At 35.7% G+C, this 16,284-nt stretch overlaps 1 protein-coding gene across 3 annotated transcripts in view; it reads left to right on the top strand.

The window, feature by feature from the left end:
* The window catches only part of GSK3B (glycogen synthase kinase 3 beta), a 197,802-nt gene that overhangs the window by 138,763 nt on the left and 42,755 nt on the right, over positions 1 to 16,284 (top strand). For all 3 annotated transcript variants that reach the window (XM_003991674.5, XM_003991675.5, XM_019839811.3), the window contains exon 8: positions 16,082 to 16,177. In XM_003991674.5, the coding sequence (XP_003991723.1) occupies positions 16,082 to 16,177 (96 nt within the window). The remainder of the gene's footprint in view (positions 1 to 16,081; positions 16,178 to 16,284) is intronic.

The following is a 16,284-nucleotide window of genomic DNA, read 5'->3' as shown; positions in this document are numbered from 1 at the left end:
CACCCCATTATACATTGTGGTATACACTTTTACTTGTGTGTGTGTGTGTATAAATATATATATACATATATATATAATATGTAATATATAGAGTATTTGCTTAATTCATTTTTTATTGTTTAAATTTTTCCATGTTTGTTACTGACCAGAGCAGCAACTTTTAATAACTTGTGGATCGTGGACCACTTTGAAAATCTGATTCTAGCAGTTGACTCTTCTCCAGAAAAATGCGTACATACCAGAATTTTACATATAATTTCAGGTGATTCTTGAGCTTTCTAAGCTCATTCAGGAACCGTAGGTTAAATATCCCTAAGCTAGTGCAAGGAACTATGGTTATGCTTTGTAGTAACCGCCTGCAGTGTAGGTATTACACATACAATATGATGTAAACATTTTTGAAGTAAGTGAATGGATAAAGGAGGCATTAAAGTAATTATTTTAATGTATTGCTCATCTGCCTTTTTACATTAAATAATGTTTTCTATAGACCAGAAGAAGCATCCGTTTTAACTTACTACTATGAAATTTTACTGGCTATATAGTAACTTACTCATAGTTGGCTAAATCTCTGTACACTATGGGTATGTGTGCCCAGGCATAGAAAGTGGCTTCCTGGCAGTGTGACCTGGTTCATCTTTTGACTTGAGAATAATGGCATTCATTTGAAATATTTTACTTTCTCCAAAACAACCAGTGTAGGATCATTTAATAAGTTGCCAGTATATGTTTTATTTAAAGAGATATTTTCACACAAATGAAGTTTCATGACATTGTCACCTCAAAACTAATTTTTATCATTTAATAAGTTGCCAGTATATGTTTTATTTAAAGAGATGTTTTCACACAAATGAAGTTTCATGACATTGTCACCTCAAAACTAATTTACTGGTAGTCCTATTGTAGAATCTGAGTCAAAAGACCATTCATAGGATTACTCTTCTTGGGATATAGTACCCTTTACTTATCAACTGCACATTCTTCTGCACAGTTGCATTATTTGTGTTTGGCATAATCTCTAAAGTATGTAAAGGGGCAGGTGAGAGATGGGACAGGGAGAGAAATCTGTCAAGTTAACAGTATTCATAGTCCAGACCCTGATTTCAAGACTGATGCTTTTACTGAGAAGAACTCTGTGTTTCCTTTTTAAGCAAAAGGTTAGAAGTTTTGAGAGCAATGATTCTTAACAGCTGAGCTGTGAAAAAAATATGAAGAAACTCTGGAATCGTGGAGAGGGTTTATAGTTTATAAAAGCATACTGAATGCTATATCATATTTATAAAACACAGGTTGTGTTTTATTGATATATATGGTACAAGGAAAACATGAAAAAATCTTGGTTGATTATGTTACAAAGAACTATAGTGTTAGTGATTCTCGAAGCAAGAGTTGGATGTTGTGTGAATAAAATGTTTACATACTCAAAGAGGGTGTGTTATTTTTTTAAGTTTTTTTTTTTTTTCTATATTTATGTTTGAGAGAGAGACTGAGGAGGGGAGGGGCAGAAAGAGAGAGACACACAGAATCCGAAGCAGGCTCCAGGCTCTCAGCTGTCAGCACAGAGCCCGACGTGGGGCTCAAACCCACAAACCATGAGATCATGACCCAAGCTTAGTTGGACACTTAACCGACTGAGCAACCCAGGTGCCACAGGGGGTGTGCTATTTTTAAAGTTAAAAAAATAAAGTGGTTTCTTTTTTTTTCTTTTTTTCTTTTTTTTAATGAACAGATTCTGATACCACCCCCAACACACACACACAAACACACCCCTGCCACCCCTTTCTATTTTTATACTCCTTTGTTGAGCACACTACTTCAGTTGAGATTCACCTAGAAAAAAAGGTCTTTTGATGCCTGTGAATATGTATCAGCCAAGAATGACTGTTTTACTTACATTCAGTAGTTTGCAAAACAATAGTTCCCTTTTTAGGGGGAAGGAGGAGACTTATTTCCAAGTATAAAGTTTTATTCAAGAAATAAAGAACGAGGGTCAAAACGGTCTTTAAAAAGAAGAATGAAATGGAGGAATTGTACTCCCCATTTTAGAAATTTATGATGTAGCTGTAGTTATCAAGACAAGTACATATACAATGGGATAGTATTTGGCCATAAGAAAGAAGGAAATCTGCCATTTTAGAACATGGAGGGACGTTGAGGGCATTATCCCAACTGAGATAAGCCTGACAGAGAAAGACAAATACTGCATGGTATCAATTATATGTAAAATCCAAAAAAAAGAAAGAAAAAAGTCTAAGTCTAGAAATAGAGAGTAGAGAAGTATTTGCCAAGGGCTGGGGAGTGGGGGAAAATGAGGAAAGGCTGTAAAGGGTACAGACTTTCAGCTGTAAGATGAGTAAGGTCTGAGGATCTAATGTAAAATATGGCAACTATAGTTGATAACACTGTATTATTTCATTGAAATTGGGAAAGAGAGTAGAACTTAAATGTTCTCACCAAAAGAAAAATGTGTGATGATGGAGATGTTACTTAACTAGATGGTGGGAATCCTTTCACAGTGTATATGCACATCGAGTCACTACGTTGTATATTTTATGCTTTAAAAAAAAAAAAAAGACATGGTGACACAAGTATAACTCTACAGATCAAATAGGATTGAGAGTCCAGAAGTAAACCTTTACATTTATGGTCATTTGGTATATGACAGGGGTTCCAAGGCAATTCAGTGGGGAAAATATAGTCTTTTTAGAGCTTAGAACTGAATATCCATACACAAAAGAGTGAGGTTCAACTGCTACCTCATACCATATTATAAAAATTAACTCAAAATCAATCAAAGACCTAAATGCAAGAGCCAAAACTGTAAAACTCTTAGAAGGAAATCTTTGTGACCCTCAATTAAGCAGTGGTTATTTAGATATGACAGGAGGCACAAGTGATAATAGAAAAAGTAGATACATTGAAATTCATCAAAATTAAAAACTGTTGTTTCAAAAACGTTAAAAACCCACAAAATGGCAGAAAATTTTTACAAATCATATATATTATAAAGGACATATCTAGAATATATAAGGAACTCCTAACAACTCAACAATAAAGACAGCCCAATAAAAAATGGGGAAAGGGTTTGAATAAACATTTCTCTAATGAGATACCTATGGCCAGGAAGCACAAGATGCTTAACATCACTACTCATTAGAGAAATGCAAATTAGCACCACAATGAATACTACATCACATTCACTAGGATGGCTAGAATAAAAAGACAAACAATAGCTAGTGTTGAAGATCTGGAGAAATTGAAACACTCATGCATTGCTGGTGGGATTGTAAAATGGTGCAAACCAAAAATGGTTTGTATATGTTAACTATGTTTAAAATATTAAACGTAGAATGGGCATATGACCCAGCAATTCCATTCATAGGTCTGTATCTCAGAAAGTTGAAAACACATGTCCACACCTGTGTTTGTACATGTGTACAAACTTGTATATACATGTTTATAGTAGCATTATTTATAGCCAAAAAGTAGAAACATTTTAAATGTCCATCAGCTAATGAACAGATAAAATGTCAAGCACAAAAATCCACATATGATTCCATTTGTATGAAATGTTCAGAATAAATATCTATAAAGACAGATTAGTGGTTGTCAGGAGCTGGGAGGAGTGGGGATGAGAGTGATTGTTCTTAGGTACAGGATTTCATTTTGAGGTAAAGAATATATTATAAAATTAGATGGCAGTGATTGTTGTACACCTCTGGGAATATACTAACAAACCACTGAGTTATATAGGAGTGAATTTCATGATATATGAAGCATATCTCAATAACAATATTTTTTTAAAAGATAAGAATGAGTGCATCTACTTATGAAACGATTGATAAGGTAGCTTTGTTGTTACTCTGATCATATTTTTGCAAAGGACTCTAGATGACTTCTCATATTTATCCATCTACCCCCTGGCACCTGATCAACTGACAGATGGTACAAGAGTGAATGGACTAGAGCATGGAGACATAAAGGAACCCTCCTACACTAGTTCACCTTCCCTAGACTGAAAATTTAAACTAGCCAAATCGTATAGTTTTGTTCAAATAACATGACAACTTGCTGCCCTTTTCAGTGAAAGTCCTAATGGAATTTAAAAATTTGTACTGCGATTACAGCTTTTTATTCCTTGCCTTTTGGAAATTGGAAGAAAACCCTAAGAGAGAAACATTGCACCATAAAGACAAAGGTTTCTTATATGAAAGTTTCAATCATATAGGGAAGAGGCAGATATTGGATAAAATCTACATAAGTTTTCTGGGAGTGCAAATGTAAAGTAGTAATTCCAATGTCATTAGAATACTGATAGTTTGAAATAGAATAGCTCAGTGACATGTTTTCTAGTTTTAGATACATTTGTCAAGCTTATGGTGTAGGCAGCCAAACCTGAGAGTTATCCAAACTGGAAAACAGTTCTTTTTTGCAGAAAAGAAGTGAAGATGTTTGATTGTTCAGCCATGCTACATATAATCTCTCTTGCCTCTAGGTTATTCAATTTTTATCCACTTATTTAGAAAGCTTTATTATATAATAAGCCTGGCCATGCGCCCCTTTAATCTTTCAGGGAGCATACCACTTTAACTACTACTAATGTTTTTATTAGGTGCTGGGCTAGAACACAGAGAGTCCTTGCTCTCAAGGAATTCAGAGACTAAGAGGAAGGGGGGAATAACTGAGGGCAATGGAGTAAGGTGGATATTACCCAGAAGTCTGGGCAGAGTACAAAGGCAGCATTGTATTTGGAGGGAGTGCTCTCTGGAAAGGTATCATGGGACAAGTAACTCTTGAGCTGAATCTTGAAGCAAGGAAAGGTATTCACCTTTTTAGAAGACCTTTTAGAAGGAAATAGAGGACATGTGCATGAATTTGGGCAAAGACGCTTAGTGAAATTGGGTCTGTTACGTGTTTATGGTTTGAACTTAAGGTTCTGAATGGTGGGTATACTAGGATAGGAATTTACTGGGACAGAGAAGGCTGGAGCTATGGGCCATAGCCAGACCACATTAGCTTGTAGGTAGTAGGAAGCCACTGCAGGATTTTAAGCAGAAGAGTAAAAACTGTAATAGGATTTCTTTTACTTCACCTTGCTGTTAAGGCTGCACATGCAGCATTCTACTGCTGAAGTTTGGCGACCTCTGGTGTTGAGCTATTAAAAATAAAGCTGTGAAAGAACTGCTTATCATACTTTAGTCAGATGATTCTTGGCTTTCTTTCTTTGAAGAAATAAGTCCTCATTTGATATTTATCAGTGTCTGGGTGCATATGTAGCTAAATGAGTGAGAAAATGTTACAACAAATGTGGATGGGCCTGGGTGCAAATGAAGTGATTGATTTAATCATGAACAGCATTCCCAACCCAGTGTGGCCGACTAATCTCTGATTTTTTGGAACCTTTCACCACCTTACCTGTCATGATCTAGGTTGGTGGGCCAAACAAAAGGTGTTTTTTTTTTACAGTAAATGGAGAGGTCTTATTCTAATAATAGATAACAGAATACATATACTCTTAACGGTAGTGTGATAATTTTTAACATCTCCCCTCCCCCCCTTTTTTAATTGTGCGAACTATCATACTTACAGAAAGTACATAAAACATTTATGTGTAGTTTCATTTCCTTTAAGTCATGGCAGAACTCAGTTTTTAGGAAACCCAGAAAGAGTTATTTTTTTTCTTACCATATGTCCTTAATCTAAAAGTTATGGAGAAAAATATTTTTCTATCTTTTAAAATTCAAGGGAATTTTAAAGAGTTGATAAGATTCATTTCAAACATTCTTTTTTAATCTATCAAATGAAAAGGCTCAGTTTATATAATTTGAAAAATTCCAACTATATAATTGAGGTGGAGTAAATCAGGTAGAAATATACTCCTAATAGTGTATCAGGTAGAAATATATACTCTGTATATAATAAAATTGAATATAAAACCTAAAGATATACTCAAATAGAAATAGGATAGTCAGTTAAATGTCCTCTGTGTTTATTGTATTGATTGCAGATAGTGATGCTTTTAGAATCTTTGCTCTTCATAATTTGTCATTTACCTTTCAGCCTGTAACATTGCTGTCCCTCCATTAACCAGTTCTTAGTCTCTGTTCCTATTCAGCTGTTACTGTTATCCAGATCAGGCTGTTTTCCACTTCACACCTATCATGCATAGAATGCGCGTCTGACTCATTTGCTTCCTAGACTCTTTAAGTAGAGTCAGCTCTTGTCTCTCCTTCCAGAACTTTTTCCTGAACCCCTTCCCCTTCCTCTAGAGCAGGGTAGCACTTTCATCTCACACATGTATCTACGCTTATTTTGTTGTACTGATCTTTGCTGATTGTAGAAGTCTCTCTGCCCTACAGCTCTTTGAAGATAGGAACTCAATAAATGTTTTGAATGAATGAATGACTTAAGAGGCTGAGCACAAAATTTTAAATGCCTCTTGATTGTCTTACCTTTACTTTCTTTAAATATTTATTTTGAGAGAGAAAGAGAGAGCACGCACGTGTGCTTGCAGGAGGGGGACAGAGGATTTGAAGTGGGCTCTATGCTAACAGGAGAGAGTCCAAAGCAGGGCTTGAACTCCCTAACCATGAGATCATGACCTGAGCCAAAGTCAGACACTTAACTGACTGAACTACCCAGGAGCCCCATACCTTTGCTTTCTTAAAGACCATGTATATATTATATATAAAATAATTCTGTAGAGTTTGGTACCTACTCTGACACTTTAGATGCTGGCCTTAACAGAGGATAAGGATAAGCATCTGGTTATATTTAGTGTAGTAAATGTATCACAAATTACATAGTGGTCTGTTTTACTTTTCAAGTCAACATCATCCAGGTGTAATTTACATAAAATGTAGCTGTTATAAGTATATAGTTTAATAAGCTTAGACAAATATATATAACCATGTCCAGGTCAAGATTTAGAACATTTCCGTCACCCCAAAAGTGTTCCTGTGTACAGCCTGGGCTGAGTAAATATTCCAGCGTATGCCAGGCAAACCAAGACAGTTGATCGTTCTCTTCATGCACCTTTGCAGTTAGTTCCCCATCTTCTGTCTCCGATGACCATTGGTCTGCTTTCTTTCAGTACAGATTTGTTTTTCTTGTCTATAATTTATTATGAATGTATGTTTCTTTTGTATCTTTTTTTGCTCAACATCATGTTCTTGAGATTCATCAGTGTTGTTGCTTATATCACCTGTTTTTTCCATTTTATGCTGAGGTATATTCTATTAGAACACACTTTTTTTTAATCTCTTCACCTGTACATGGACATTTGACTTGTTTTTGGTTTTTGGCTGTTGCAAGTAAAACTGCTGTGAATGTTTGTTTTTGCAGGCATATGCATATTTCTTTTCAAGAAAGGACTTGAAAGTATCTATAAAGGACTGAAGTTGCCAGTCATATAATAAGCGTATGTTAACTTCATAAGAAATTAGCAAACTGTTTTCCAAAGCAGTTTTACTATTTTTCACTCCCACCAACAAATAAGAGAGTTCCTGTGTTCTACATTTTCGTCTATACATGGTATTCAAGTATAGTCTTAAAATTAGTATTATCATTAGGAAATGTCCCTCTTTAGTTTAATTTCTTTGCCCTGAAGTCTCCATTTTCTGACGTAGACACTCCATTTTTCTTATGATAAGTGTTTGCATGGTATAAGTTTCTGCATTTTGACCTATGTGTCTTTATATTTCAAGTTTCTCACAGACAATATATACTTACTTTTTTTATAGAGTCTGACAATTTCTGCTTTTTTAAAAGTTTTATTTATTTATTTCAGAGAGAGAGAGAGAGAGAGAGAGAATCCTAAGCAGGCTTAGTGCCATCAGCACAGAGCCAAACGTGGGGCTCAATCCCATGACCCATGAGATCATGACCTGAACCAAAATCAGGAGTCGGATGCTTGCTTAACTGACTGAGCCATCCAGGCGCCCCTTTTTTTTACTTTTAAATAGTGCAAGCCTTTGCATGACATTCCAAATTTATTGAACTACTGATGCAAAATTATACAAATTGTGCTACTTAAGGCTTTTAGTTTACGCTTGACCACCTTTAAGCAGTTATGGCTCCCAAAACAACTTAATAACAACAATAGTTTCTGTAAGTTAGGCTTTGCAATTAAAAATTCTTGCAATAAAATTACAGTATGCACAACTATGCATAATATGGCACTTACCCACTGTTTAACATTCCAAGCAAGATTTTATACATGTGAAATAATCACGGCAGGCAAAAATACTAAAAGTTGAATGCTTAGTATTGCAAATATAGTTAGACATGAGTAAGCATAGGATTTATAGTGAGAATCTACAATTAAGGAAGTCTGAAAGTGATTTATCAAAGTTTGAGGTTTGTTAACCTTTCTAATCTTGTTTAGCTAATTAGATGCTTACATTTCTTCATATAATTCTTCTGTTGCCTCAGATCTATATTAACCGTTCAAGATATTCTTTTTATTTTTTTATTTTATTTTTTTATTTTTTTAATGTTTTTATTTATTTTTGCAACAGAGAGAGAGAGAGAACATGAGCAGGGGAGGGCCAGAGAGAGAGGGAGACACAGAATCGGAAGCAGGCTCCAGGCTCTGAGCTGTCAGCACAGAGCCCGATGCGGGGCTCGAACCCACAGACTGTGAGATCATGACCTGAGCCGAAGTCGGACGCTTAACTGACGAGCCACCCAGGCGCCCCAAGATACTCTTTTTATTAAGTTGAATTACCAGATATGGGTAGATTTATTTTAAATCATTTTTTATTGTTAATTCTATTTTTTTTAGCTTTTAATTATAGCCTTGTGATCTTATAAAATCTTAGTATATCCTGCACAACTCAAAGAGATTCAGACTTCATTTTATAGTATAATCATTAGAGTTTAAGAAAATGATTTTTTTGAATTATTTAAAAAAAACTTTTCCTTGTTTTTTCCCTTAATATTAGGTAGACCATTTTAGGGAGTCAACTACACATGTATTTGAATCCCATATTTACAGCTGACAAATTGTAGCTTTGAGAAGTTGGTTTACCACCATCACTTGTAGGTTTCTTTTAAGTGTAAAATGGGTAATAAAGTATTTATAAAGTTTAAATGAGAAAAGAAAACTGATAATCCCTCACGCAGAGCTTTCTATATACTGAATGCTCAATATTTCTTCTCTTTGTTCTCTCCTTTTCCTCACTCATGGACCTTTTGAAAGAAGAACTGACATATGCTGTCTCCACTTACTTCAGATGATTGTGTCTGCTTCCTCTTTTCATGGTTGATCTCACCATGGTCAGAAGGGAAGTCTCTTCACAGCCAGATGTAGTAAACACCTTTTGGGCTTTATTTTAGCTGAGCTAATTGTGTCGTAAGTTACCTCTGTCCTTTAAATGTTTACTTTCCTTGGCCTCCATGGTATCATTGTCTGTAGGACTTCTAGTCTCTTGGACTTCTGTCTCAGTTTTCTTTTTAAATTTTCCTTTTACCTATATATTTGTGTCCCATGGGCCATCTTTAGTGCTCTTCTCCTTCAGCTTGCTCGACCTGTTCTACACTGTTGCATCCACCAAGCACCTGTATATCAAGTACTACCAAACCTGTTTTCTACCCTCATGCCCTCTTTGAAATGATATACCTAATATTGGCCCTTTAGTTCTTCTTGAATGTCTTAAATATTATTCTTTTTCCAGCACTATGCGTTCATGCTTAATAGCATCAACATCTTTCACGGCTTCCAAAATTAGAAACAAATATTGTCTTCCAATCATGTCCAATAAATGGATTCTTTGATACCATCTCCTAAAATTGTTTTGCCACTGATGAGATTTGAATTATGCCCAACTCTGCTTCTAATTAGTTTTAACCTGAAAAGGTGCTCCTTCTGGGCCTCATTTTTTCTCATCTCTAAAACTGTTTGGAAGAGGTGAGAGTTTGGCAACTACGGCCCAGGAGCCAAACGCACTCTGCTACTTATTCTTGTAAATAAACTTTTGTTTATGGCTGCATTTTGCTACAGCAGCAGAGTTGAGTAGTGACAGAGGCTCTGTGACCTACAAAGCCTGAAGTATTACTCTGATGCTTTATAGAAAAAGTTTGCTGACCCCTGTTCTATGGGATTTCCCATTTAGTTTTCATCTCTTTTAGCCAACCTGGGGAGAACCTGGTTTAAGATTTTTTAAAAAATAGTAAAAAGAATAGAAAAATATTATAGTAGTTGACTATTTGGCAAGAGAAGTTAAACATAGAAAATCCTATGACATTAGAATCTCTGTTTCCCCATCTAATGGCCTCAGTGAGTCATGATCATGTGGCCATAACACGGATAAGAAGTTCTCCATTGCTGCTTTGTGGTAACAGACTAGTTTATTTGGTTAATTGCTTTTAACTAACTGATAGTGAATAGATTAGTGATTCCACTTACTGGTTAGTAACTAGGTTCTCAGAAGTCACAAATACACATATTTTAAAAGTAAAGGACACATTTAAACTCTGACCATCGATTATAATTAAGAATCTTTTTTATATCATTATTTGCCAAAACATTTCTCAGTGTGATAACAGATTTTGCACATATATACACTGTGTATATTGAAAGAAGATTCGAAATACACAGAAAAATACTTATGTAAAAGTCATAAATATTGAACCGTAATTAATTCCAGTACACATATGCTGAGGTGTACTAATGTCTGCAGCTGACTTTGAAATGTATTAAAAAATAAGGTGAATTTATATATGTGTGGATAGATGGATGGAAGTGTGATGACCCAAACACAGTAAAATGTTAATCATAGAATCTGGGTAGTTGGTATAAAGGAAAAGGGTTTTCACTGAAAAAAATACATATAAAATTTTGGGCAAATGTTTAGATGTGAGTAGCTCTGAGATAGGAATTTAAGGAGAAGATACGGGAGTGAAAACACACAGTATACCTTCTTGCTTTCACATTAAATAAATTATTAAAAGTTTGTATGTTAAGCAAACTTGTATATATGGCATGTTTCACAGCTGTTTTATTGTGTATTTCACAGATTTACTTCACCTTAGGTTATAATAAAAAACATAAGAATTATAACATTCACTTCAGGGAGGATGCTGCCTTTTCATTATAGTTTGTAACTGGAATTCTCTTGCTTAGCCCCTATTGGAAAGTTAACCAAATGGCTGATAAGTCCATGTGATCTCTGTCCATACAGTCTGCATTTACTAATTGGACATCATTCAATTCTCATTTCTTTTGGCATTCTTACCAACTAGTAGGGAGTTAGGACTGTGTCTTGTGTTAACAAAGTACTGAATAAATAGAGGGGGACTGCACAGCAAATAGTGATTCAAATGTGGGCATTTTTCTTTTTTTTTTTTTTTTTTTTTCCAACGTTTATTTATTTTTGGGACAGAGAGAGACAGAGCATGAACGGGGGAGGGGCAGAGAGAGAGGGAGACACAGAATCGGAAACAGGCTCCAGGCTCGGAGCCATCAGCCCAGAGCCTGACGCGGGGCTCGAACTCACGGACCGCGAGATCGTGACCTGGCTGAAGTCGGACGCTTAACCGACTGCGCCACCCAGGCGCCCCTGGGCATTTTTCTTAAATGTCATTTCGTTTACTGTGAAATATATCATAATACAGAAATATATTAAAATGTATTCAGTGTAAAGCACAATAATAAAGTGAATATCATGTAATTATTACTCATATTAAGAATTAAAGGTTAGAGGTTAGAGAGGGAGGGAGCCAAAATATAAGAGACTCTTAAAAACTGAGAACAAAGTGAGGGTTGCTAGGGGGTGGGAGGGAAAGGAGGGTGGGTGATGGGTATTGAGGAGGGCACCTTTTGGGATGAGCACTGGGTGTTGTATGGAAACCAATTTGACAATAAATTTCATATTTTAAATAAATAATATTTTTAAAGGTTATAAAAAAACAAAGGAATTATTTATGCCCTAATCTGGTTATAATCCCTCCTATATTTTCTCTGTTGAGTTTAATAATCCATACTTGATTTTTCTAACAAATATTCCCATGTTTTTTATTTTAGTTTTTATTTCCCATGTTTGTTTATTATATAGTTTTAGAATTTTACTATATAAACTAAAATATACTTTGGTCTTGCCTGCTTTTAAGCTTTATATAAGGCAGTCCTACTGTATGTATTCATTGCTGAGTGAAAACACCACTTTGTGAGATTCTTCAGAAGGGATGTGTAGTTAATGTACCATTTTATGACTGTACCTCAATTTATTAATGCTACTTTGGGATTTTTGCTTTTGCCTGCAGTATTTTATTATTATGAACAATGTTGCTTTGGATGTATAAAAAGTTTCTCTAGGTTAGAGGATATACCTTATAATGGAATTAGTAAGTTGTAGCATCATTGAAGATATGCATTTTAAATACTCAGTTATTCATGTTGTTGTTGTTGTTGTTGTTTTCTTCCAGTAGTTAAAAGAATCCACTAGGGTTGCATTTGGGGAGCAGAATTATCGATTAGTTCACACTCCCTTCTTTTTCACTCCTCTCCCTCTTTCCCAGTACATATACGCACATACATAGACACACAGACGTGCACGCGCGCGTCCACACACACACACACCCTTCATTGAGGGTCTAAAATAGGATATTAGTGTTTGCTTTATTACTTAAAAATAAAAACTGAGGGGCTCCTGGGTGGCTTAGTCGGTTGAGCATCCAACTTCAGCTCAGGTCACGATCTCACAGTTCATGAGTTTGAGCCCCACGTCAGGCTCTGTGCTGACAACTCAGAGCCTGGAGCCTACTTTGGATTCTTTGTTTCCCTCTCTCTCTGCCCCTCCCCCTCTTATATTCTGTCTCTCTCTATCAAAAATAAATAAACATTTAAAAATAATAAAAATTGGGGTGCCTGGGTGGCTCAGTTGGTTGAGCCTCCGACTTCGGCTCAGGTCATGATCTCATGGTTCATGAGTTCAAGCCCCGCATCGGGCTCTGTGCTGACAGCTCAGAGCCTGGGGCCTGCTTCCGATTCTGTGTCTCCCTCTCTCTCTGACCCTCCCCCGTTCATGGTCTGTCTGTCTTCTGTCTCAAAGATAAATAAACATTAAAAATAATAATAATAATAAAAATTAAGATTCCTTTTTAGCCTTCATATTTTAAGTGTGAATAGTTCCTTACTTACAATGTCTGATGTCTACAGCTACAAAAGCCAGTGATTTCCCTTCCCAATACTAGATAATACCTTGCTCCTGTCTGTAAAGTTGGACTTCTGCTACAAAAAGGAAGGGAGCTTAAATAACTGGAGATACGTTTCCAGTGCCCAAAAGTGAGCTTTCCACAGAGTGATGTGTTATAATTTAGATCATTTTTACACATCTTTTTTTATCCCCTCAATGACATCAGGCGTTTGCTCAGAAATTGTCTTTTTAGGCAATTAAAAGTCATTTTATAGTTAACTAGATTCTTTTTTTACTTACATTGACAAATAATAGTATATAACTCTATAGCTCAGAATGTTCTACCTCTCTTACTTCAACTTTATATATTCTTATACTTAGTTTCTGAAAGATATAATTGACATATAATAAAGTGCACATATTTAAAGTGCACAGTTTGGTAAGACGTATGCACATAAGAAACTACCACCATGAAATCAAGACAATGAATATATTCCTCACCCCCCATAATTCACTAGTACTCTTTGTAAGGCTTGTCTCCAGCCTTCACAATCATGGCTTTCCTTTCTGTCACTGGAGACAAAATTTTCTACATTTCTGTACAAATGAAATGATAACAGTAGGTACTGTCTCTGGTCTGGCTTATTTTACTCAGTGTAAATTTTTTTAGATTCATCCATGTTCTTTTTCTTATTAGTGAATAGTATTCCATTGTATGGGTATACCCTCATTTGTTTATTTATTCACCTGTTGTAGACATTTGAGTTGTTGCTACTTTTTTGGCAGTTGCAAAAAAAGGTGCTATGCACATTTGTTTAAAAGTTTTTGTATGAACATATGCTTTCATTTCTCTTGGGTAAATACCTAGGAGTAGGAATGATGGATGTATGGTAAGTATATGTTTATGTCTTTAACATACTGCCAAAGTATTTTCTAAGGCGCCATACAATTTTACCTTTCCACTAGCAATGGATGAGAATTCCAGTTGCTCTACATCCTCACCAGGACTTGGTTTACACAGGCAATCTTTTTTTTTTTTTTTTAACTTTAACCTTCTTAATAGGTATGTAGGTGGTATCTTACAGTTTTAACTAGCATTTCCTTGATAATAATGAGGTTGAGCATTTTTGCATGTGCTTATTTAGTTTACTATCTGAGTGTTCTTTGGCAAAGTGTCTGATTCTATCTTTTGCCCATTTTTATTGGGTTGTTTGTCATTTTGTTTTGAGTTTATAGGAGTCTTTTCTATAATCTAGATAGGAGTCCTTTGCAGAATGTATGTTTTGCAAATGTTTTCTTTCAGTCTGTAGGTTGCCTTTTTGTTTTCTTAAGAGTGTCTTTTGGGGGCGCCTGGGTGGCTCAGTCGGTTCAGCATCAGGCTTCAGCTCAGGTCATGATCTCACTATTTGTAAGTTCAAGCCCCATGTCAGGCTCTGTGCTGGCAGCTTGGAGCCTGGAGCCTGCTTTGGACTCTGTGTCTCCCTTTCTCTTTGCCCCTCCCCTGCTCGCACTCTGTGTCTCTCTCTCTCTCAAAAATAAGTAAACATTAAAAAAAAAAAAGTGTCTTTTGAAGAATAAAACGCTTAAAATTTTGATTAAGTTCTGGTTTTAATGAAGTCTAGAGAATTAGAACCAAAAAACAAACCAGAAAAACCCTGAAATTCTTACTTTGCCCTGATTATCCACCGGTTACCACCACAAATCCAGTACTTATTATTAAGTTCCACTCCTTCTTTGCCACTATTTTTGAATTACAAATGGCTGAATATTGTAACAAATTTGTTTTATACCAGGCTTTAGAATTATAAAGAAAGATATGTATCATCTTTCTTCAAAGCACTCTCGTTTTTAGTAATTTATGTCTCTTCCTGTCATCTGTCTTGTGCAGTCAATTCCATAGACTTTCCTTTGTCCAGTGCATACTGCATCTCTAGAGGCAATGATGCATTCAATATATTTTTATTTTGTATTATACTCTTTCCCATGCACAAATATGTAATTTCATTATAACAAGAAATCTCTTCTTGTTTGTATTCTCCATATGTCATAGCATAGTTCCTTGGACACAGGGAACAATCACTGAATACTCACTGAATGGTATTATTGATGACTGTTTGAGTAAGTTCTCCTTATTAATTTATTGATAATAAAACCTGTGGGGCACCTGGGTAGCTCATTCCATTAAGTGTTTGACTCTTGACCTCATCTCAGGTCATGATTTCATGGTTCATGAGTTTGAGCCCCACGTCGGGATCTGCGCTGACAGAATGGAGCTGCTTGGAATTCTCTCTCCCCCTCTCTCTGCCCCTACCCACTCATTCTGTCTCTCTCTCTCTTTCTCCCTCTCTCTCAAAATAAATAAACTTAAAAAAATTAAAACCTTTGACTACACTAAATGAATAAAAGATCTCATTTCAGATGTCCATGGTTACAGTAGATGGTTTTTCTAGTTAGAACAAAGATGTTTGATTTTTACTTGAATGCTTTTGAATGATCTTTTTTTTACAACAGTGGCTTCACATTATGATTATCTCATAGAAGTCTGTGTAGGGTAGTATAGCATTAGGATCCATAGCCAGTTAAAAATTAAAAGTCTTGGAGCGTCTGGGTGGCTCAGTCAGTTAAGTGTCAGGCTCTTCTGACTTCAGCTCAGGTCACGATCTCACCCCCATGTTGGGCTCTGCGCTCACAGCATAGAGCCTGCTTGGGATTCACTCTTTCCCTCTCTCTCTGCCCCTACCCCACAAGCGTGTGTGCTCTTTCTCTCTCTCTCAAAAATAAACATAAAAAAAAAAGTCTCGTGCAAAGTCTGCTCTTTTTAACGAGTTTTGTATTTCATAACTTTGGAATTCCTTTTTCCAATGAAACCAATATGCTAAAACATAAAGACGTAATATTTGTAAGTATATAGAAAAATATGGCAATAACTTGCTTTCTTTATCTAGGTCCTGGGGACACCAACAAGGGAGCAAATTAGAGAAATGAACCCAAACTACACAGAATTCAAATTCCCTCAAATTAAGGCACATCCTTGGACTAAGGTGAGTCAAAAAGAGTTTTTTAAAAAGCACATTAACCAGTAGTTAACTTAAATTTGGGTTTCTCATTGTTCTTAAACTAAACTATTTTGATACTAGATAGCTGCCTG

Source organism: Felis catus, chromosome C2 (assembly GCF_018350175.1).
Source record: "Felis catus isolate Fca126 chromosome C2, F.catus_Fca126_mat1.0, whole genome shotgun sequence".
Classification (NCBI taxonomy): Eukaryota; Metazoa; Chordata; class Mammalia; order Carnivora; family Felidae; genus Felis; species Felis catus.
This window is presented reverse-complemented; position numbering and strand designations above follow the sequence as displayed.